Source organism: Lipotes vexillifer, unplaced genomic scaffold (genome assembly GCF_000442215.2).
Source record: "Lipotes vexillifer unplaced genomic scaffold, Lipotes_vexillifer_v1.1 scaffold109, whole genome shotgun sequence".
Classification (NCBI taxonomy): Eukaryota; Metazoa; Chordata; class Mammalia; order Artiodactyla; family Lipotidae; genus Lipotes; species Lipotes vexillifer.
Window position 1 is genome coordinate 2,526,982 of NW_006790015.1, and position 21,546 is coordinate 2,548,527.

The 21,546-nt window shown below is 47.7% G+C and overlaps 1 protein-coding gene across 1 annotated transcript in view; it reads right to left on the reverse strand.

Annotated features, from left to right (window-relative positions):
* Nucleotides 1-1,201: 1,201 nt before the first annotated feature.
* LRRC38 (leucine rich repeat containing 38) overlaps nucleotides 1,202-21,546 on the reverse strand; it is a 33,704-nt gene continuing 13,359 nt past the window's right edge. The window contains exon 3 of the mRNA XM_007463195.1: nucleotides 1,202-1,455. Coding sequence (XP_007463257.1) covers nucleotides 1,202-1,455 — 254 coding nt within the window. The remainder of the gene's footprint in view (nucleotides 1,456-21,546) is intronic.

The window sequence follows — 21,546 nt, forward strand, 5'->3', positions numbered from 1 at the left end:
GGAGGCAAAGATGCAAGAGAGCAATTAGGAAGAAACATAAGGAATATATTATGGGAAACAATGGAAAGATGCTTCCCCAAATGTCCCAGGAGCTTCTCACCAGCCCCTCGTCTAAGTGTCAGTAACCGGCAAGGTCTGCTGGGTGCATGGCATTGTTTCACACTGTCTCTGAACCAAAGTGCTGCAGTCCACACCCAGGAAAACACTGCCTGTCACAGCCTATGCTCCAAAGAATGTCACACACACCCTAAGGCCACTGATGGAGGTTTTACAGAAGCCAAGTCCCAGGTTTTTTTGTTTTTTGTTTTTGTTTTAACATTTGTTTGGTCTGATATAACCTGCTTTTTGGAATCCTGGCCTCCAGGAAAGTTTATCACAAGTTCTGGAGATGACAAGTCTGGAACGGTGCCAGCACAGAGAATGAACAGGCGTTATTCAGTTGAGGCGGGACTCAAGGCTGAAGGAGGTGGCGGGGCAGAATGGAAGCAACTTGGCTTTGCTTCAGAGGGAAGAGCGACTCTCGGCAGAGGCCGTCACAATTGTACAAGAACGACTGTTCTTCCTTTACCACTTGCTACCTCTTAGGATAAGGATCAGGGTTTGAGTCCTGTCAACAAATGTTTTTCTGACCTGCTCACCAAAATATAACAACAAACACCCTTTGGCCAGGTTTTAGCTTTTTCCTCGGTGCCATTTTAACCAGATGTGGGGTTGTTCTCTGCGTAACACCCTAAGGTGGCTGAAGCCTATTCCAGAAGGGGCAGAAGTCCCGCTCCCATGGAGACGGACCTGAACTCCCATCCCCACTGTCTAGGCTGCTGCCTCTCAGGAGGAGGGAGAAGCTGCCCGGCTCTGCGGTCCAGGTCAGAGAAATGGACGGCACAAAGTCATCTGTGCAGGTGAGAGCTGCCAGTCTTCACATGCCCTGCGCTGTTTTCAGCTGTCAGCTCTGAAACCTGATTCGGTCCCCACACGCACCTCAAGCCGAGAGGCAGGCTCTCCTCGGGGACTCCTTCCTGGGCTCCTTCGCTCTGCGGATTCTAAACTCTGAGATCAGAGGTCTCAGTGGGTGCGCCCAGGGGGCAAGGCTCCGAGCAGGCGCTGCTCTGGTCACTGATGGTCAATTCTCCGTTTTCAGCATTTCCCTCGGAGGAGAGCCACCTGCTGGGGGTCTGGACAGCGAGGAGGGGGTGCAGGTGACTCAGTCGTCCTCATCCTCGTCTTCGTCCTCAGTGTCCTTGTTGGGGGCGCACCTCTGGAAGCACTGCACCACGGTGGCCAGAAAGAAGCTGGAGATGATGGCGGCGATGGACACAGCCACGCCAGAGAAGATGATGATGAACAGGTCTGTGAGCGAGAGGCTGAACTTGCACTCGCTGAAGCTGGCCTCCGACAGCTCTTGCAGCAATATCCTCCTGTTCTCCATGGGCAGGGAGCATTGGATTTCGTCAAGGCCTGTGAGAAAGGCAGGCAGAGAGAGAGGTTTAGGCCGCAGCCCAGGATTGCCTACAAGTTAGCAAGGTGAGTGCTTACCAGGTGCAAAGCAGGCGTGTGCCCCCAAACACAAAAGGGGGAAAAAGTTGACTTGAATGCAATTTAAACGTTTTCGAAAAGCCTCAGGGGAATCACATGGAAGAAACCAGAATGTGCTCGTCTCCCTTACTTTAAGGTGTGGCACTCTTGATTTTGAATCACTCAAGGTGGTGATGGAAGGGAGCATAATCTTTTTAGGGTTTAGAAGCTCTGTAGACAGTAATCCAGATCTGGTAATACCCAGCGCCCTCGGGGCAGAGGGCGGGGCAAGGCTGTGGGATGCGGAGGGGCGGTGCCAACCAATGGCAGTACCCTCCAGTTTGTAAGGCAGCTTCCCAAGAAGAATGCCAGCCTCCTTTCCACTGCCACCCAGGAGAAACTGAACAGAGGATCAGTGTAGCGCTGTAGAAACTCCACTCACTACCCTAGAAGGGTTTTCCCTTGGCAGGAGTGGGGAAAATAAATATGTAGTTATGATGCTTGCATGAGCTCCTCTGTGCTTCAGAATCACCTGAAGACTATACCGAAATCCAGATTGCCAGGCTCCAACCCCTGGAGAATCCAATTCAGCAGGCTGCACTGGGACCCCAGCCTCTGCATTTTTAAAATCCAGGTGATTCTGATGCTGCTGGTCCACAAGGCACACGTGAGAAACATTATCTTCTAGCTGGTGAGAGAGACTGAGGGGTTTGAGAGAGAGTTCCTGGGACACCCACCCCGCTACAACCAGAAGAGCCCTTGTAAACTCTGCTTTATATATTGGGGTTCCCTTTAAGATCTCACTTGAAAAGTGTCTGGCTAATTGAAAAAGAAGTTTCAAATCCACAGGTCAAAAAAAATGTTACATCTGGGTATGTGCTGAGACAGTGTGTCATAGCAACAGCAATAAATGCAATCTAGAGCTTAGCATGGGCAGGCACTGTTCTAAGCACTTCACACATAATAAATTGTTTAATCCTCACAACTCCGTGAGATAGGTCCTGCCATCATCCCCATTTTACAGATGAGGAAACAGGCTCAGAGAGGTAAAGTAACTTGTCCAAAGTGGCACAGCTAGTAAGTGGCCTAGCTTGGACTCTAACTCAAACAATTTGCCTCCAGAGACCTGGCCTGCAGCCACTGTGCCTCCAAAAGGAACAGAAAGCAGGTGTGGGGCTGGAGAGGAAAGCCAGGAAGAGAGGGGCCAGGGGCACAGGAAGCCAACACTGTCTTCTCATGGCTGCCACCAAGAGGAGTGGTGGTGACAGCAGTTGTCGGTCACCTGGGGGTGAGGGACATGTTCCTAGTGTAATGGATTTATGGCATTTTAGAGATACCGCTGTATGACTGCTCCTTTATCAGTTAGCGGTTCCTCTCGGGGTACCCCATCTGCCATCAAGTGAAATGGGAGGGCAGCTACGAGACCCCCACCCCAAATTCATATGTTGAAGCCCTAACCTCCAATGTGACTATATTTGGACATAGGGTCTCTAGGGAGGTAATTAAGGTTAAATGGGGTCATAAGGGTGGGGCCCTGATCAATAGGACTGGTGTCTTTATAAGAAGAGGAAGAGATAACTGAGAGCTCTCTCTTTCTCTCTGTGTGTGCACAGAGGAAAGGCCATGTGAAGAAACAGTGAGAAGGTGGCCATCTGCAAGCCAGGAAAACAGGCCTCAGCAGAAACCAAGCCTGCACACACCTTGATCTTGGACTTCTAGCCTCTGGAACTGTGATAAAATAAATTTCTGTTGTTTAAGCCACCCAATCTGTGGTATTTTGTTATGGCGACCCTAGTAGACTAAAAACAATCCTCACTGGACAAGAACAAAAGATACAGACTTGTGTTAGTATTAAGCTCTAAAGACTGCTCGTTATCAAGCATAATCTGCACATCCTGATGGATATACAATATGAACTACAAACAAAGTCAAGTTACTATCATAATTTCACAAACTTCGAATATAAGAAAATGCATGATATTAAAATGCATAAAAAGGTCAGACCTTTTTTTGATCTGGAAGAGGAGAGAAAAATAAAGTAATAGTCCCTAATATTCATATAGCACTTACTACATGCAAACACTGTTCTAAGTTCTATATGCATATTAACTCTTAATTCTCACAACAACTATTATTACACCCACTTTATGAGTGAGAAAACTGAAGCACAGAGAATTTACACACCTTGCCTTCAGCAACACAGCTTCACGGGGATGTGAAGACACCGTTCTGACATTAAGCTCACCTGCCTGCAATTTCTGTTTATCTTCGGCGTCCTTTCAGTTCTCAGGAAACCTTCAATTATTCTCTTTTTCAGTGCTTCCTGGTTTCAGAAAGCTGCCTTCAACCCATATCCAGCATAATCTGAAAGTCAGAATGATTCCTCACACCTCACTAATTAGCTGGTTTCTGTTCTGCAAAGAGCAGCCCTGTTAATTGCACAGCAATCCTGCCACCACCCTTTGGGTCTTTATTGTGTATCTTTCCTTCTAGCTCAGAAACAGAAGGTGAAGGAAGAATGACTGAGCTTCCTCCTTCCTTCTGTCCTGACCCATCTTTTATGCAGTCTACAGCCAACCCACTGATGCTCTTCTCCCCATGGGAACTGTTGCTCAGCAACCATACTCACGTTCCCTCCTCTCCCTGATTGGATGCCTACCTTAGATATCCAAGGAATTAGCTGGACCAAAGCTCTGCAGGTTTCTCCAGTTTACACTTGACTACGTTTTTGACTATTTCTTGTCTTAAGCCAAGCTTTTGTTTACTTCTGAGCATTTTAAATGCATTTGAACAGAACAGGAGAGCTTTATGAAGAGTTATTGTGGGGTTCCCTTGCAGACATTATTTTTTTCAATGGAAAAGCAGGAAAGTCAATTGACCTGCCTCTTCTTAACATCCACCCCACCCCTCCCCGCCAGCCAAAGATGTTACAAAAATAAAAAAGATGGACACCGTTGGACTACGTGAAGCTCAGGCAGTTTCTAAAACGAAGATAATAGTTGCCATTTTCAAACCCGTAACAGGTCATTATTAAAGAGAGAAAAGGTCTAGAAGTCATTTTTTCAATGAGCTGTATTAACTGGCAAACACCCCAACAAAACAACACAAGCCCACAGAGCCTGCCATTTAAATCCAACCTTTGCTGGCCACGACTCCTCAAGTCGATTCTGATTTCTACAGTGTTCTTTGTGCCTTGAGATTGCGCCTGGCATTTTTACAAAGCAACACTTTTACAGACTGTCATCTCACATTTCTCTGTGGCCAGAGGAAACAGGCTTGCTTGAAAAACAGCACACACAAGCCCACCAGGAGTGGGAGGCTCTGGACCCACGCTCAACTGAGCCATCACTTAATGGGTTTTCGTAGCTCACAAAGGGCAGAGAAATGAGAGTCAGCAGGACCCAGCAGAGGGGGGCAGGGCACCGCTGCCGGCTGCTCTAAGGACACAGTCAAGGCCGACTGCAGAACTCAGGAGTTGGAATAATCTGACTTTGGGGTCCCCTCTTCTCTCCTGCTGGAGCTACTCTAGACCAGGGTTTCTCAACCTCGGCACTACCAACATTCGGGCCTGGATAATTCTTTGAGGTAGGAGGCTGTCCTATATACTGCAGGATGTTTATCATTATCCCTGTCCTCTACCAGTAGCATCCCCACCCACAGTGTGACAATCAGTAATGTCTCCAGACAGTGCCACATGTCCCCAGGAGGAGGTCGGGGAAGGAGACAGAATTCCCTGGTTGAGAACTGCTGCTTTAGACTGAAATGCTCAGCTAAGTAGGTAAGCTTCTAAGGTAGGGCTGCTCTTGGCTACTAGGCAGACATTTAGCTGTTCAATGGCTTTTTAATTTATGCATTAAATGAAATGGGTAAGGCTTAATGTTAGATACCAAAAAAAGAAAAGAAAAGAAAGGAGAGAGAGAAAGGACAAAAGAAAGAAGGCAGTAAGGGGGGGAGGGAGGGAGGGACGGAAAGAGGGAGGAGAAATAAAGAGGAAGACGCAGTCCTGGCCTCAAGGAACTTAGGTCTAATAGGGGCAGCAGGACACAAGCATAAATAGTGATATTTTAGGAGAGAGAGTGAGAAGTCACACAAGAGGTCCAGTGAAAGCCGGAGAGAAGTTGCCAGGAGAGTGCGGGGTAGGGGTCTCTGTGGGGGAGGCCCGGAGGGACAGAGGGAGGATGGCTGGTCATGAGCCGTGGCGGGGAGGAGGGGAGTCCATGTGATGTCCCTACTTGATTTGAAATGTTCTCCCTCCTTTTCTGAGCCCACCTCCTCAGCTGTCTGAGTTAAGAATAGTAAACAAGAACCAGTATTTATGGGGCACTTCATGTGTGCCAGGCCCTGCTCTTAGGGCTTTATACACATTAGCTCACTGAATCCTCAGGCCAACCCAAAGAGGAGCCTCTAGTCATCCCCACTTTACAGATGTTCAAACTGAGACACAGAGAAGTCAAGTGACTTGCCCAAGGCCACACCGCCAGGAAACAGACAGAGCCTAGACTGACACCAGCCACTATGTGGTCCCACCCACTTTCCCGGGCAGGGAGACCTAAGGCTGCACCAGCCCCACCCAGTGCCTCAGAACAAGTTCCCTCCTCCAGGCAGCGTCTTTTTTTTAATTTTTTTTTATGGTGTAGAGCATTCCTTTCTTTCTTTTATTTTTTTTTTAAACATCTTTATCGGAGTATAGTTGCTTTACAAGGGTGTGTTAGTTTCTGCTTTATAACAAAGTGAATCAGCTATACATACACATATATCCCCATATCTCCTCCCCCTTGCGTCTCCCTCACACCCTCCCTATCCTACTCCTCTAGGTGATCACAAAGGTCTGAGCTGATCGCCCTGTGCTATGTGGCTGCTTCCCAGTAGCTATCTATTTTACATTTGGTAGTGTATGTATGTCCATGCCACTCTCTCACTTTGTCCGAGCTTACCCTTCCCCCTCCCATGTGCTCAAGTCCATTCTCTAGTAGGTCTGTGTCTTTATTCCTGTCCTGCCCCTAGGTTCTTCATGACCATTTTTTTTTTTTTTTTTAGATTCCATATATATGTGTTAGCATTGTTTTTCTCTTTCTGACTTACTTCACTCTGTATGACAGACTCTAGGTCCATCCACCTCACTACAGATAACTCAATTTCGTTTCTTTTTATGGCTGAGTAATATTCCACTGTATATATGTGCCACCTCTTCTCTATCCATTCATCTGTCAATGGACACTTAGGTTGCTTCCATGTCCAGGCTATTGTAAATAGAGCTGCAATGAACATCATGCATGACTCTTTTTGAATTATGCTTTTCTCAGGGTATATGCCCAGTAGTGGGATTGCTGGGTCGTATGGTAGTTCTATTTTTAGTTTTTTAAGGAACCTCCATACTGTTCTCCATAGTGGCTGTATCAGTTTACATTCCCACCAAAAGTGCAAGGGGTTCCCTTTTCTCCACACCCTCTCCAGCATTTATTGTTTGTCGATATTTTCATGATGGCCATTCTGACGGGTGTGAGGTGATACCTCACTGTAGTTTTGACCTGCGATTCTCTAATGATTAGGGATGTTGAGCAACCTTTCATGTGTTTGTAGGCGATCTGTATATCTTCTTTGGAGAAATGCCTATTTAGGTCTTCTGCCCATTTTTGGATTGGGTTGTTTGTTTTTTTGATATTGATCTGCATGAGCTGCTTATAAGTTTTGGAGATTAATCCTTTGTCAGTTGCTTCATTTGCAAATATTTTCTCCCATTCTGAGGGTTGTCTTTTCATCTTGTTTATGGTTTCCTTTGCTGTGCAAAAGCTTTTAAGTTTCATTAGGTCCCATTTGTTTATTTTTTGTTTTTATTTCCATTTCTCTAGGAGGTGGGTCAAAAAGGATCTTACGGTGATTTATGTCATAGAGTGGTCTGCCTATGTTTTCCTCTAAGGGTTTTATAGTGTCTGGTCTTACATTTAGGTCTCTAACCCATTTTGAGTTTATTTTTGTGTCTGGTGTTAGGGAGTGTTCTAATTTCATTCTTTTACATGTACCTGTCCAGTTTTCCCAGCACCACTTATTGAAGAGGCTGTCTTTTCTCCATTGTATATTCTTGCCTCCTTTATCAAAATAAGGTGACCATATGCGCATGGGTTTACCTCTGAGTTTTCTATCCTATTCCATTGATCTATATTTCTGTTTTTGTGCCAGTACCATACTGTCTTGATTACTGTAGCTTTGTAGTATATTCTGAAGTCCAGGAGCCTGATTCCTCCAGCTCCATTTTTCTTTCTCAAGATTTCTTTGGCTATTTGGGATCTTTTGTGTTTCCATACAAATTGTGAAATTTTTTGTTCTAGTTCTGTGAAAAATGCCATTGGTAGTTTGATAGGGATTGCACTGAATCTGTAGATTGCTTTGGGTAGTATAGTCATTTTCACAATGTTGATTCTTCCAATCCAAGAACATGGTATATCTCTCCATCTGTTTGTATCATCTTTAATTTCTTTCATCAGTGTCTTATAGTTTTCTGCATACAGGTTTTTGTCTCCTTAGGTAGGTTTATTCCTAGGTATTTTATTCTTTTTGTTGCAATTGTCTTTTAAAGAGATGTTCTGGAACTCTCCAGCAACCCTCCTGGTCCCCAGGCCCTGACCTGGAAAGGTCAAGGTGCTGGCATAGCCTCTCCCTGGTCAGAAGTGCTCCGTGGGTACTGTGAAGTGCAGATGTGGAGTGAAACCATCCTGTGAGTGTTCGAACAGACCCCCGGGGGGACCCTGGATCTACCTCCTGATATCCTATGACCGTGGCCCTGGCCCTGTCTCTGCAAGCACTGTCTTGTGATGATGCTGTGAGCATGTAATGAGGGGATATCTGAAAAGCTCTTACCAGGGTGCCTGGCCACCATTCAAGCTTGAAAAAGCCACTGTTAGTATCATTCAGATTTTCAAGGTTTCAAATTGTGCACAGGCCTGACTCCAGGTATCTGATGTGGGTGCCTTTGTTAGTCAGGGTTCTCCAAAGAAACAGAACCAATAGGATGAGTATACACAGAGATACTTATTATAACGAATTGGCTCATGGAACTATGGAGCTGACAAGTCCCAAGATCTGCAGTAGGGAAGCTGGAGACCCAGGACAACTGGTGGTATAGTTACAGTATGAATGCCCACTGGCTCAGGACCCAGGGAGGGCCAGTGTTACCGTTCTATCCAAAGGCAAGAAGGAACTGATGTCCCAGCCCTAGGCAGTCATGCAGGAGGGGTTCCCCCCTACTCGAAAGAGGGTCAGCCTTTTTGCTCTAATCAGGCCTTTAACTGATTGGATGAGGTCCACCCACATTAGGAAGGGTCATCTGCTTTACTCAGTCTACTGATTCAAGTGTTAATTCCAACCCAAAACACCCTCACAGACACACCCAGAATAATGTCTGACCAAATATCAGGGCACCCACGACCCAGTCAAGTTGACACATAAAATCAACCATCACAGTGCTCTCTACACTTTCAGCAGCAGCAGGAGAGATGCTTCTCTAATTACATTAGGATGAGGCAGAAATTTAAATGAAACTCTCCTTTCCTCTTCTTGCTCAAGACATCTGAGATAGGGAGGTGGAACTCGTTAAGGATTCGCAATGCCAGAAAGATCTGCCTGTCCAGAGTCATCCTGACTACAGAGTCCGTGGAGGCTCCTTCTCTGCTCTTCCTCCGTCTCCTCCCTCCTCCTCCTCCCTTTCCTCTCCTTCTCTGTCTTATTCTTTGTATTTTTAAAATTTTGGTAAAATATGCATAACATAGTGGTTATCATTTTGACTATTTTTAAGTGTACAAATTCATTGGCATTAAGTACATATACCATGATGTACGACCATCACCACCATTTATTTCCAAAACCTTGTCATCCCCCAAACTCTGTACCCATTAAACAGTAACTCCCCTTGCCTCATTTCCAGCCCCTGGAGACCACTCCCTACTTTCTGTCTCCATGAATAGCCTGCTCATATAAGTGGAATCATACAATATTTGTCATTTTGTGACTGGCTTATTTCACCTAGCATAATGTCTGCGAGGTCCAGCCATGTTGTAGCATGTATCGGAAGGTCCTTCTTCTTTTTTTTTTTTTTTTTTTGGGCCTCTCACTGTTGTGGCCCCTCCCGTTGCAGAGCACAGCCTCTGGACGCGCAGCCTCAGCGGCCATGGTTCACGGGCCCAGCCGCTCCGCGGCATGTGGGATCTTCCCGGACCGGGGCATGCACCCGTGTCCCCTGCATCAGCAGGCGGACTCTCAACCACTGCGCCACCAGGGAAGCCCCAGAAGTTCCTTCTTTTTTAAGGCTGAGTAATATTCCATTGTATGGTGACACCACATTTTGTTTATCCATTCATTACTGATGGGCACTTGGGTTGTCTCCACCTTTTGGCTATTGTAAATAATGCTGCTATAAACCTTGGCATACAATAGACTTGTTGAAGTCTCTGCTTTCAATTCTTTTAGGTATATAACTGAGAAGTGGAGTTAAGAGATCAGATTGTAATTCTACATTTAATTTTTTGATGAACCACCATAGTGATTTCCACTATGGCTACACAGTTTATACTCTCATAAACAGTGCACAAGGGGGGCCTTCCCTGGTGGCGCAGTGGATGAGACTCCGCACTCCCAATGCAGGGGGCCCAGGTTCGATCCCTGGTCAGGGAACTAGATCCCACATGCATGCCGCAACTAAGAGTTTGCATGTCACAACTAAGGAGGCTGTGTGCCGCAACTAAGGAGCTGGCGAGCTGCATCTAAGGAGCCCTGGAGCCACAACTAAGGAGCCCGCCTGCTGCAACTAAGGAGCCCACGTGCTGTAACTAAGGTGCTGGTGAGCCGCAACTAAGGAGCCCTGGAGCTGCAACTAGGGAGCCCGCCTGCCACAAGTAAGACCCGGCACAACCAAATAAATAAAAATGAATAACTAAATATTTAAAAAAAAACAAAAACAGTGCACAAGGGTTCCAATTTCTCTATATCCTTGCCCACACATGTTATTTTACATTAAAAAAAAATGGCCATCCTCATGGAAGTAAAGTAGCATTCATTTTCTTGGTGGTTTTGATTTGCATTTCTCTACTGACTAGTGATATCCCGCATCCTTTCATGTGTTTATTGGCCTGCTCCTTCTTTTTAAATGAAGGCCATAGTCTCCTAAACAGCCTGCATGGGGCATTTCATCAAGGATTAGCAGACATGTTGCAAAAGGTTGGTCCCACATAAGTCAAACCTGGGTAGAAAACAGGGCTGAGAAACCCTGGGGGAGACCCAGAGGCACACTGGGCAGATTTCTGAAAAGGAAGACTAGGCATATCTCCCAATCCAGTATCATTCACCTACCACTTCCTGCACCTTCATCCACGCTCTAAACTGGGAAGAATGTGTGTGCAGGGGGTGGGTAGCATTTATTGAGCACCTGTTTTGTTCTGATGCAGTGCACCCCTTAACACACGTCATTTATAGCTGACCTCCATCTGGGAGGTGAGCGGCATTATCCTCAATTCATAGCTGAGGAAGCGGGTCTCAGAAATCTTTGGCAATTCACGTACTGTTAAATAGGGAAGCCCGAATTCAAACTATCCTCTCGCTTTGTTTTACTCCAAAGCCTGTGTTTTTCCCGTCACTCTATGTGGTCTGTAACGCTGAAGAAAGTGACATCCTCAGCCTCAGGAAGTTTATAATCTGACAGAGGGGCCCAAGCTAAAATACATCAAGCGATGGGGAAGGAAGACAATATATGATTGAGAATCGACTTTGGGCTTTACAAATTCAGAGAGCGAAGAGCCGGGGTGTGTGGAAGGTCTGGTAATACTCATCCATATTTATGGAATGAACACATACCTTTGAGTTCAGGGGATTACTGGGGAGGAATGAGAAAGGCATTGCAAGCAAGAGGTCCGGATGGAATCTGGAAGTGTGAGTGAGAATGACATTAGAGGCTCCCTCCTGGGCTAGAATAGCGCCTCCCAAATACAATATCTTCCCAAATGGCTGCCACTGGCCGATGTCCAGTGGCTGCGTGTGGAGTCGATGGAGCATCATTGCCAGGATCTGAGAATCTGGATTAAGAGATTAAAGGATGGCAACCCTGAGCCAGGCTCAGATTGCAAAAGATTTTTTTTTTTTGTCAAAGCAACAATAGTGGTCTTTTATCTTAAGAATCTAAAAAAACATTCAAATCAGCAGATAAGGCAATGTTGTCACATGGAGACAACTGTCAGGCTGCCCTAATGAGACAGGACACATGCTCACTCATTCATGTCACCTGCTGGCCCGTGTGCAGGCATGTGAGTTTGTAACCCCCTGGGGCAGTGGGTTTCTGCTTGTCCTGCATCTCAGAGACAGCCAGGGACTGCAAGGCATGGGCATAAGTTTAGGGTAAGACCATCCGCCTGTGACTAAGATATCTCGGAAGCCTAGAGTCTACAGCTATGATCTCAGGCTTTTGACTTTTACATAATGGTAAAAAAAATTTTTTAAATAAGAAATAGGGCTTCCCTGGTGGCGCAGTGGTTGAGTCCGCCTGCCGATGCAGGGGACACGGGTTCGTGCCCCGGTCCAGGAAGATCCCACGTGCCGCGGAGCGGATAGGCCCATGAGCCATGGCCGCTGAGGCTGCGCGTCCGGAGCCTGTGCTCTGCAATGGGAGAGGCCACAACAGTGAGAGGCCCGCGTACCGCAAAAAATAAATAAATAAATAAATAAATAAAAATAAGAAATAGAGGAGACTGACACAGGGCTGCAGCTGATAATTCTTCTCAGGACATTAAACACACACATGCCATCATCATTTTATAAAAGAGAGAACATTGGTACACCACTGAAGTTAAGAAAGGCAGGATAACAGCAAATCAGTTAATACATTGGCCTTAAAAAACACTCACCACAGTGCCCTCATTGCTCTCATTTTGCCTGGAAAAAAATGACCACTGATAAAGGGCCACATTTGGGAAGCATCATCATATTCCGTACTCTCTATCCCACCTGGAACAAGAGCCCGGGGACCGTTTCCTTATTCTTCAAGACCAGAGGTACAGCTGCAAACTACAGCTCCAGGCCCAAATCGCCCTTCCTTCCCTCTCCCACATGTATTTGTAAATAAAGTCTTATTAGAACACAGCCAGACCCCCTGGTTTACACATTAGCTAAGGCTGCTTTCGAGCTACAATGGCAAGTTTGAGTAGTTGTAAGAGATTCTATGGCTCACAAGGCCTAAAATATTTACTATCCAGCCCTTAATAGAAAGTTTGCCAACTCCTGTTCAAAACTCAACCCAGGAAACACCTCCTCTGGGAAGCCTGCCCTGAATGCTTCCTGTGCTCCCCCTTCCCCTGAATCAGACCCCTCCCTTCCTGGCCCCCCACACCTCCTCCACAAAAGTCAACTCCTCCACGGGGCGGCCTGTGTCTCTCACGTCTGCAGGCACAGCTGCCAGCTCAGGGCCTGGCACACAGCACACGAACATCAGGAAAACTGGAAAAATCTAAAACAACTCAGAAATATCTGGGTGAGAAGGGTCCTCGTGCATGGTTCCCAGCCGGGGTCCTGCAGGTGGGCTGAGGTTCTGTAAGCAAGGACTAGTTGTCAAAAGGCCAATCAGTCACTTGTTTGTGAGAAGGCCGCAGGGGCTATTTACTCAAACATGCAATTTGGTAGACAAAATCTTTCAAACTCGGGGTCTGGAAACATTAATACAATAGATTCTTTAGTGGCAAAAATGTTGGGAGCTATCAACTTTTGTGATTTCTCTGTCGTCTTCAGTGAAGTGCATCCGAGATGCAGAGACCTCTTCCTATTTATTACACATGATTTCTGAAATAATACTAGTAATAGCTGGTGGGTTCAATAGACAACTCAGTTCCCGCCCTGAGTTTAGAACTGAATGATTGAGAGACACAGAACTCAGAGGAAATAAGTGAGAACATCAGTTTTGTTACTGATAAAACTGCAGGAGCCTGTGCTGTCTTCCTGTGTCTACCCTACTGGCTGCCCCAATTCTCCCTTCAGCAGCCAGAATGAGTCTTTTACAGAAAAACTTATATCCCATCATTCTCCTGCTCAACACCTCCCACCACCACCGCCACTAAGGCTCCTCATATTTCCCAAAGTGAAATCCACGATCCCTACCACTGTTCCCGCAAACCCCTCACTCCACCTTGCTTGCCATTCCTCAGACACCCCATGCACAGGCCTACCTCAGGGCCTTTGCACCTGTTCCCTCTGCCTGGCTCACTCCACTTCCTTAAGGTCTCTGCTCAGATGTCACTTTATCAGAGATGCTCTCCCCAGCCCCATGATCACTCCCCATCCCCTGTACCTGGCTTTATTTTTCTCTATGGGACCACCTGACATGGTATATGTGTATCTATCTGTTTATTTCCTGCTTCCCTGCCCCTCTCCACTCAATTGTCAGCTCTGGGAGGTCGGGCTTTTGGTTTTGTTCCCTGCTGTATTCCCAGTACCTAGAACTTTCAAAAGTATTTTTGAATGATGTATGAATAAAGACAGGATTGGAGAGTGTGGCTTAGCTGCGTGGCCACAGAGGGGTTCCTAGACCACCTCCCCAAACAGACAGTCCATCCCACCTAATGGCTGATGGTGCTGGGCAAGCACAGGTCCCTCCCTTGCAGGACAGAAGTCCTTAACCTTAAATTCATCGCCATATACCTTGCAGCTCACTAGGAGCTGCATTTCTCCCATGCTTTTCCCTCTTGGGAGGTGGAAACATTCACCGCTCTTTGGACACAGATGGAGCAGAACAAAGTAGCTCTGCAAACAGTGAGGGCAAATCAGCTAACCCCCTGCAGCCTTACCACATGCTGGATAGTCTTCTAAGCATTGCACTGGCTACACTCCTCTAATCCATAAAACAAGCTCTGTGGCTAGTACTATAGTGACCCCGGTCAGCAGACAAAGAAACTGAATCCTACTTCTGTTACCTGCTTCTGGTTCTCCAGCCGAGAAATGATGGAGCCAGGATTTGGAGTCAGGCGGTCTGACTCCAGAGCCTATGCTGTTAGCCATTACCCTCTCCTATTGTCTTAAAAATGCTTGCACAAGTTATTGTGGGGATACTGAGACCCAGTGAGTCACAGACTTAAGCCAAAGCTGCACAGGAATCTTGTAGACCCCGTTTGGAACCCACGTCACCTCCAGTGGTGGTCCAAGCCCAGAGTACTCCGCGGGGAGAGGTCATTCTAAAGGGTCTGGGTGTTGTCGTATTTCCTAGGACTGCAGTAACAAATTATCACAAACCAGGTGGCTTAAGACAAATTCGTTCTCTCGTAGTTGCTGAGGCCGGAAGTCCAAAATTAAAGTGCCAGAGGGCCAGGCTCCCTCTGAGGGCTCGAGGGGAGAATCCTTCCTGGCCTCTTCCAGCTCCTGGTGGCTCGTGGCATTCCTTGGCTTGTGGCAGCATCACTCTGATCTCTGCCTCTGTCGTCATGTGGCTTTCTGCTCTGTATCTCTTTCACATCTCTCTCTTCCTCTTACAAGGACACCTGTCATTGGATTTGGGGCCCATCCTAAATCCAGGATGATCTCACCTCGAGATCCTTAACTCAGTTATATGGACAGACTCTTTTTCCAAATAAGGTCACCTTCATAGGTTCCAGGCATTAGGGCTTGGACATATCCCTTTGAAGGATGCAATTCAACCCAGTCCAGGTGTCTTACGTATAACAGTCATTTGTCATCCTTCAGCTTCTCACCTCCATCTCCCCTCATTTGGAGTCTGCTCCCAGATTTCATTTTGGGCAATCACCTCTCACCCCGTGGGTACGTCTTAGTGAGACTTTCTTCAAATGCGTGGCCCCTCACCAGCGTCTCTCTGTCCCAATACACTGAATCTTGAGTGGACTGACCAGAAAGTATGGCCAGAGCCCGTTCAATCCAGCAGCCCCGCCCTGCAGAACTCCTCAACCGGTTTTTGCTTTCCAGACTCCCAGGGCTGCCTCATTCTTTTCTGAGCCTGCTTCCCCAGCTTTCTCTTCAGTTCTGTGAATTACCTGACATACCTGCAATGAGTCCTTTTCTTGCTTACATTAACCAGAGTTGGCTTCTGTTGTTTACAGTCAAGAGGCCCAATTAACCAATGGATTATATGAAAACAGAGTCAGGTCAGCCCCTGTTCCACAGTCACAAATCATCTCACTCTGCCCTGCTGTCCCACAAAACCACGTGTTTGGCGGTTCCAGGCTCTGGAGTAAGTGCAATTGATTCTGTGCAACCCATCTCCCCTCCTAGGGAGACAACTCAGGGAACAGGCACGACTGATGGGAAGCTGAGTTCCCACCTTCTGTCTTGTTAGGGGTCTTCCTCTAACACAGATTGACCTTCCACTAAAACAAAGTGGGCTCTGGCTCGTTTGGGTCCAGGCGGAATGTGGTTCACTGCTCCTTCGCTTCAGAACCACCTCTTTCATTTCCACCAGGCACACTCCGAAGAGATGGGCCATTCCTTGTGCAGGGTGGCTTGGCTCCCTGCCTGCTGCCGCCCTTCCTGGTCCTCTGCCCTTGACTGATGACTTCTCCCCAGCAGCTGACACCTGAGCCAGAGACCGTGAATTGCTGCCACTCTCCCGAAATAGATGGTGACACAGCAGGAGGCAGAGTAAGATTTATCTCTCGCCCATGTGCCGACAAACAGGCCTGCAGCCAGAGCCTCTCTTGGGGCCTTTCCCCTGATCTGGCCTCTCGGGAACTGCCTAATGACAGGCTCTCCTAAGCGCTCTTTGTCATTAAAAATATATTTTTGCTTTCCTAATTCCACTTATTATTGCAAAGCCTCTGTATACACTGAAATAATAGAAGTAAACAAAAAGAAGCGTGGGGAAAAATGAACTCACAAATACACGTTTAACACACTGGCTTACACCTCGCTAGATTCTTTTCTTCTGTGTGTGCGTGTACATAAATCCCCAGAGTAGAAATACGCCCCGCCACTCTGGTGGAAAACCATTCTGGGAATACCTTTCATTCCACCAATATAATTATCAAACATCATTTGTAATGGCTACAGGGTATTTTATTGTGCAGATGAGCCATGATTTACTTGCCCAATCCCTGAATGTTTCCAGTTTTTTTTCTTACTAGAAGCAAAGCTGCTATAAGTACCGCGTACACATTTTAAATTATTTCCCCAAGACACATTCTGCCAAGTTGGAGGGTGTGTGAGAGCCCCTGAACTCACGCCCACAATGGATTTTGTCACTTTTTCATCTTTGCCAACCTGATAAGCCATAAAAGTGCACACTGGTGATTGAATCTGCATTTCTCTGATCAGCAGGAGAGCTGACCATTGTATGGTGTGCTCACCACCCACTTGGAGCTGTTTTTCTGTAAAGTGCCTGCCCAAGACTTGTGCCAAGAGCTTCGCAAGGCTTACCAATGTATGAGAAGGCCCCGGTGACAAGAAACACTGGGGAGAGAGTCGGGCTGATCCCCTCCACCCAGCTCACTGCTGGAGCTACAGCTCCCAGGGAAGGGGGTTACCTGTGCCACACGCGGGAGGAAGGACATTGTCCAGGGCCACTGCTGTCGGTCCCATTGCTCTTGGCCAGAGTTCCCCAGCCTCTTCCACTGTCCTCTGCTGCTCATTGGAGTAAGAGGGCTCAGCCTGGGCTGGTGAAACGCCCAGCCAGGCCCTCCCTGCCAGCTTTCCAGAACCCAAACCCAAAGGACCAGGGAAAGGCAGCAGCTTTGGTTCTTTTACATGCACAGCCAGACTTTCAGCCTCCTGACGTCACAGCATCATACAAAGTTAGACTTGAAGGTGCCTTGGACAGCTAATACCCCTCCCCAACCTCTCTCCTTTACTTTACAGATGAGAGGCCCAGAGAAGTTAGGCAACTTGTCTAAGGTCACATGGAGTCTGGACAGAACCCAGGTCTCCTGACTCCCCGTTTAGTACTCTTTTGAGGCATCAGGTTCTTAGCTCACGACAAGCACCTGGAGTTGCATGTGCTATGGCCCCTGCTGCAGCCACTTCATGTTACACGGGAAGACTGCACGAGGGGGCATCGCAGATGGCAGGCAGGGCTTGCTCATGCTTCTGGGGAGCACGATGCCGGGGAACACCAGCTCTCATGTTTCACAGTGCTGACCTTTGCTCCCTACCACCACTTTCATTAAGTATCACCACGAAGGGGAAACTTCCCACTTCTCCTCACTGTATCAGCCGGCAGACACTTCATCTGATTAAGTAATCGGCTGATTTCTACTAGAGGAAGACGCATCTGCAGTTTTGGGTCAAGGGCTCCTGCTTGGTTCTGGCTCCGCAGAGCATGGACTGTAGAAGGGGCAGCACGGAAGAGTGGATCCTGCACCAAGGGTTGAGACTTGTGTCTGCTGTCCTCCACTCCAGCCGGACTCCCACCCCGAACCTCAGGACATTAGTCACACACACAAGCATGGAAAACTGACTGACTCACAGTGCGGTTTTCTCAGACTGTCCTCCCCGGGTAAGAAATGAGCAGAGATGATCCTGACAGCTTACACTTTTATTCTCTGGGAAGCTTGCAAGCATCTCCACTATCACCACCACTGCCATCATCTTGACCACCACCATTACTACACCCACCATCTCTGCCGTGATGCCCACCTTGGCCAAGTCCACCATTTCCAAAATGATGCCCACTCCCCCACGTCCTCCACCTCCACCCTGATGCCACCTCCCCACGTCCACCATCTCCACCCTGATGCCACCTCCCCATGTCCGCCATCTCCACCCTGATGCCCACCTCCCCACATCCGCCATCTCCACCCTGATGCCCACCTCCCCACGTCTGCCATCTCCACCCTGATGCCCACCTCCAGTATTTCTACCACCATCACCACCAATGCTGCCACCTCCATCATCCATTACAGACATTTGTTACAAGTTGGGCCCTGGGCTGAGGATACCAACCTGTGTCTAGTTATTATAACTGATGAACTGGTTAGAACCTTCCAGCAAGGCCAGCATGAGGAAGTCTAAGACTGGCCTCGTGAGCCTGGTACCTCCCACTACTCATGGTGATTGATGCTCCATACTGCTCAGAGACACCCACCGGGCCTCCCCGCTTAGACCTGCCCCTCTGAGCACCCAGTGTCCCAAGTTAATCTCTGTCAGTGGGCTCACTGGCCAGCTGGAAGAAGCGGTCCTGGGCGTGAGGAGGGGTGTGTGTGTTAAGTGGGGCCCCTCAGATTTCACTGTGGAGATGATGTTCTATGGGGAAGTCATATCTATTGAAACTCATCATTTGCCAGGAACTATAATAAGTATTTCACCATTACCGTGTCATTTAATCCTCTTTCTCCACAGCCCTTTTGAAGAGTGGTTCTCATCTGGGGGTGATTTTGCCCCCCAGTGGGCATTTGACGATGTCTGGAGATATCTTTGGTTCTCACACTAGGTGGGGTGCTACTGGGCAGAAGAAGGGATGTTACTAAACACCCAACAGTGCCAGGGTGACCCCCCAAGGCAAAGAATTAGCCAGCCCATAATGCCCATAATGCCGAGGCTGGGATGCCCGCTTTGGAGTATTTTGTTTGTAGTCCCATTTTTCTAATTTAAATTTTGTGGTAAAATTTGCCATCTTAACCATTTTTAAGTGTGCAGTTCTGTGGCATAAAGTACATTCACATTGTTGTGCCACTATCACCACCATCCATCTCTAGAGCTCATTTCATACTGCAAAACTAAATCCCTGTTCCCATTAAACACTAATCCTCCATTCTTCCCTCCTCCCAGACCCTGGCAAGCACAGTTCTGTGTCTATGAATTTGCCTCTTCCAAGGTGCCTCAGATAAGTGGGATCATACAGTATTTGTCCTTTTATGACTGGCCCCTTTCACTTAGCATCATGTTCTCAGGTTCATCCATGTTGTAGTGTGTGTCGGAATTTCTCTCCTTTTAAGGCTGAATAATATTCTGTTGTATGGATGGACCACATTTTGTTTATCATTCATCCATCGACGGACACTTGTGTTGCTCTCACCTTTTGGCTATTGTGAATAATGCCGCTACGAACGTGGGTGCAAATGTGGGGTAGGTTTTAGATGCAGAGACCGGGGCTCTAAGAAGCTGTGTGACTCATCTGAAGTCATACAAGTTGTCTGGGAGGGTCTGGACTTAAGGGCAGGCCTGGCTGTCACCACAGCCCATCCTCTCTCCGTGACACCATGGCGTCCTCAGTCTTGGTCAGGCTCACTCACATATGGGTCATTGGTTGGACTTCACTTACCTGCCTCTCTCTGGAGTGACCTGGTGGCTGCCCCATCTGTGCTGCTCGTGACAACCACTCCAGGACGTCTTCCCACGAGTGCTGGCACTTCCCTCTCAACCCATAAAGCTCTCTCTATGCCTCGGATGGCTCCGAAACAATTTACCAACACAGCAATTCTGATTTTTCTGGGAAGTCAGGAACCAGGCTGGTTTTTTTTTTTTTTTAGATTTATGCTTCCTCTGGCAGCGGGGACCAGGGGGAGCCCCAGGATCCTGGTGGCAGACACCTTCACCCTGCAGTTTTCAGCGGGTCCTGGCACTGTGGCAACCGCTGTCACTGGGGCCAGAGTTGTGGGCTGTTGGGAAGTGACTTCAGGGTGAGGCGTTTGGGGGGGTGGTCGTTAGAAACAACCCGTGCAGGTGGAGAGGGTGCACCGTTATCTGACCCTCTCCTTTCACAGGTGGAGAAACCGGCCTGAGGGAGTGAAGTTACTTCCCTGTGGTGACAGAAAAATGCCCCCCAGTGACCACGTCCTAATTCCTGGAATCTGAGAAAATGTTACCTTTGAAGATATGATTAAGTTCAGGGTATGGACTGTCCAGGTGGCTCCAATGTAGTCACAAGGGTCCTTATAAGAGGGAGGAAGGTCAGAGTCAGAGAGGAGGTGTAAGGATGGAAACAGATCAGAATAATTCGGGGCCATTTGTGGAGCCCAACAGCTGGCCGTCCCTCCTCATAGAGTGTCACAATCAGTGTCCTTGTAGTTCGTAACCATGGGTCCATCTTCGGAGGCCAAAACAAGTTGCTCACATTCAGTGACAGCTCCTCAGACATCAGGAGACGGGGGCTATGTCCTTCCACATCTGTCCTTAGTTAAACATCCATTTTCCTATGCCAATATGGTCTTATTCTCCAAATACAAAGAGTCTCTGGCAATTTCCAACAGACAGGAAACCCAGGTAACTGCTTACAAGCTGCAGTTTGGTGAGGCCTGGGGGCTCCGACCTTCCCTCCAGGCCTCCCCGCATCTGAAATTCTACACAGACTGTGCCTCCATAGTGAGCAGTGGTCCCTTCCTTCTGCCTTTATTGCATTTATTCCTGGTTAGCCCTCAAGTCACTACCACTTTGCTGAGAGTTAGTTTACCAAACTGCTTTCTCTAAGCGAGGGGGGTGGTCCTGGAGGCCACCTCCTCTCTGCTCTTCCCCCCTTTGCCTTGTGTTAGCATCCATCACTGAGTCATTCATTCAGTCAACAAATACACATTGAGCACCTAATATAGGCCAGCTCTGGGGTAAAAACAGTGAAAAAATCATTTGTGACTACAATTTAGTGAGGGGAACCAGACAGACCATGAGTAAATCAGTAATATGTATTATGCAGCAGATGGTGACAGGTGTTATGGAGAAAGAGAAGCAAAGTGCGGAGGGAAGGCGAGCTGGAAGCGGCGGGTCGCAGGATTCAGTGGGGCTGGGACGCAAGGCTTGGTGAGAAAATGGTATTTGAGCAAGCGGCTAAAAGGAATGAGGGAGAAAGTCATGTTGACATCAGGAAAGGGTGTTCCAGGTGGAGGGAGCAGCAAGTGCAAAGGCCCTGGGGTGAAATATGCCTGGTGTGTTTGGGGAACAATAAGGGGTCTGGGTGCCTGGATCAGAGTGAATGAAAGGGGAGTAGTAGGAAATTAGGCCAGAAAGAAAGGAGGAGGTCAGGTCATGGGCGTGGGAGGCTGCTTATAAGCCCCTGGAAGAACCTTGGCTTCTAATCTCAGTGACATGGGAGTTACTGAAGAGTTCTGAGCAGAGGAAGGACGTGACTTGATATCTTTCTGG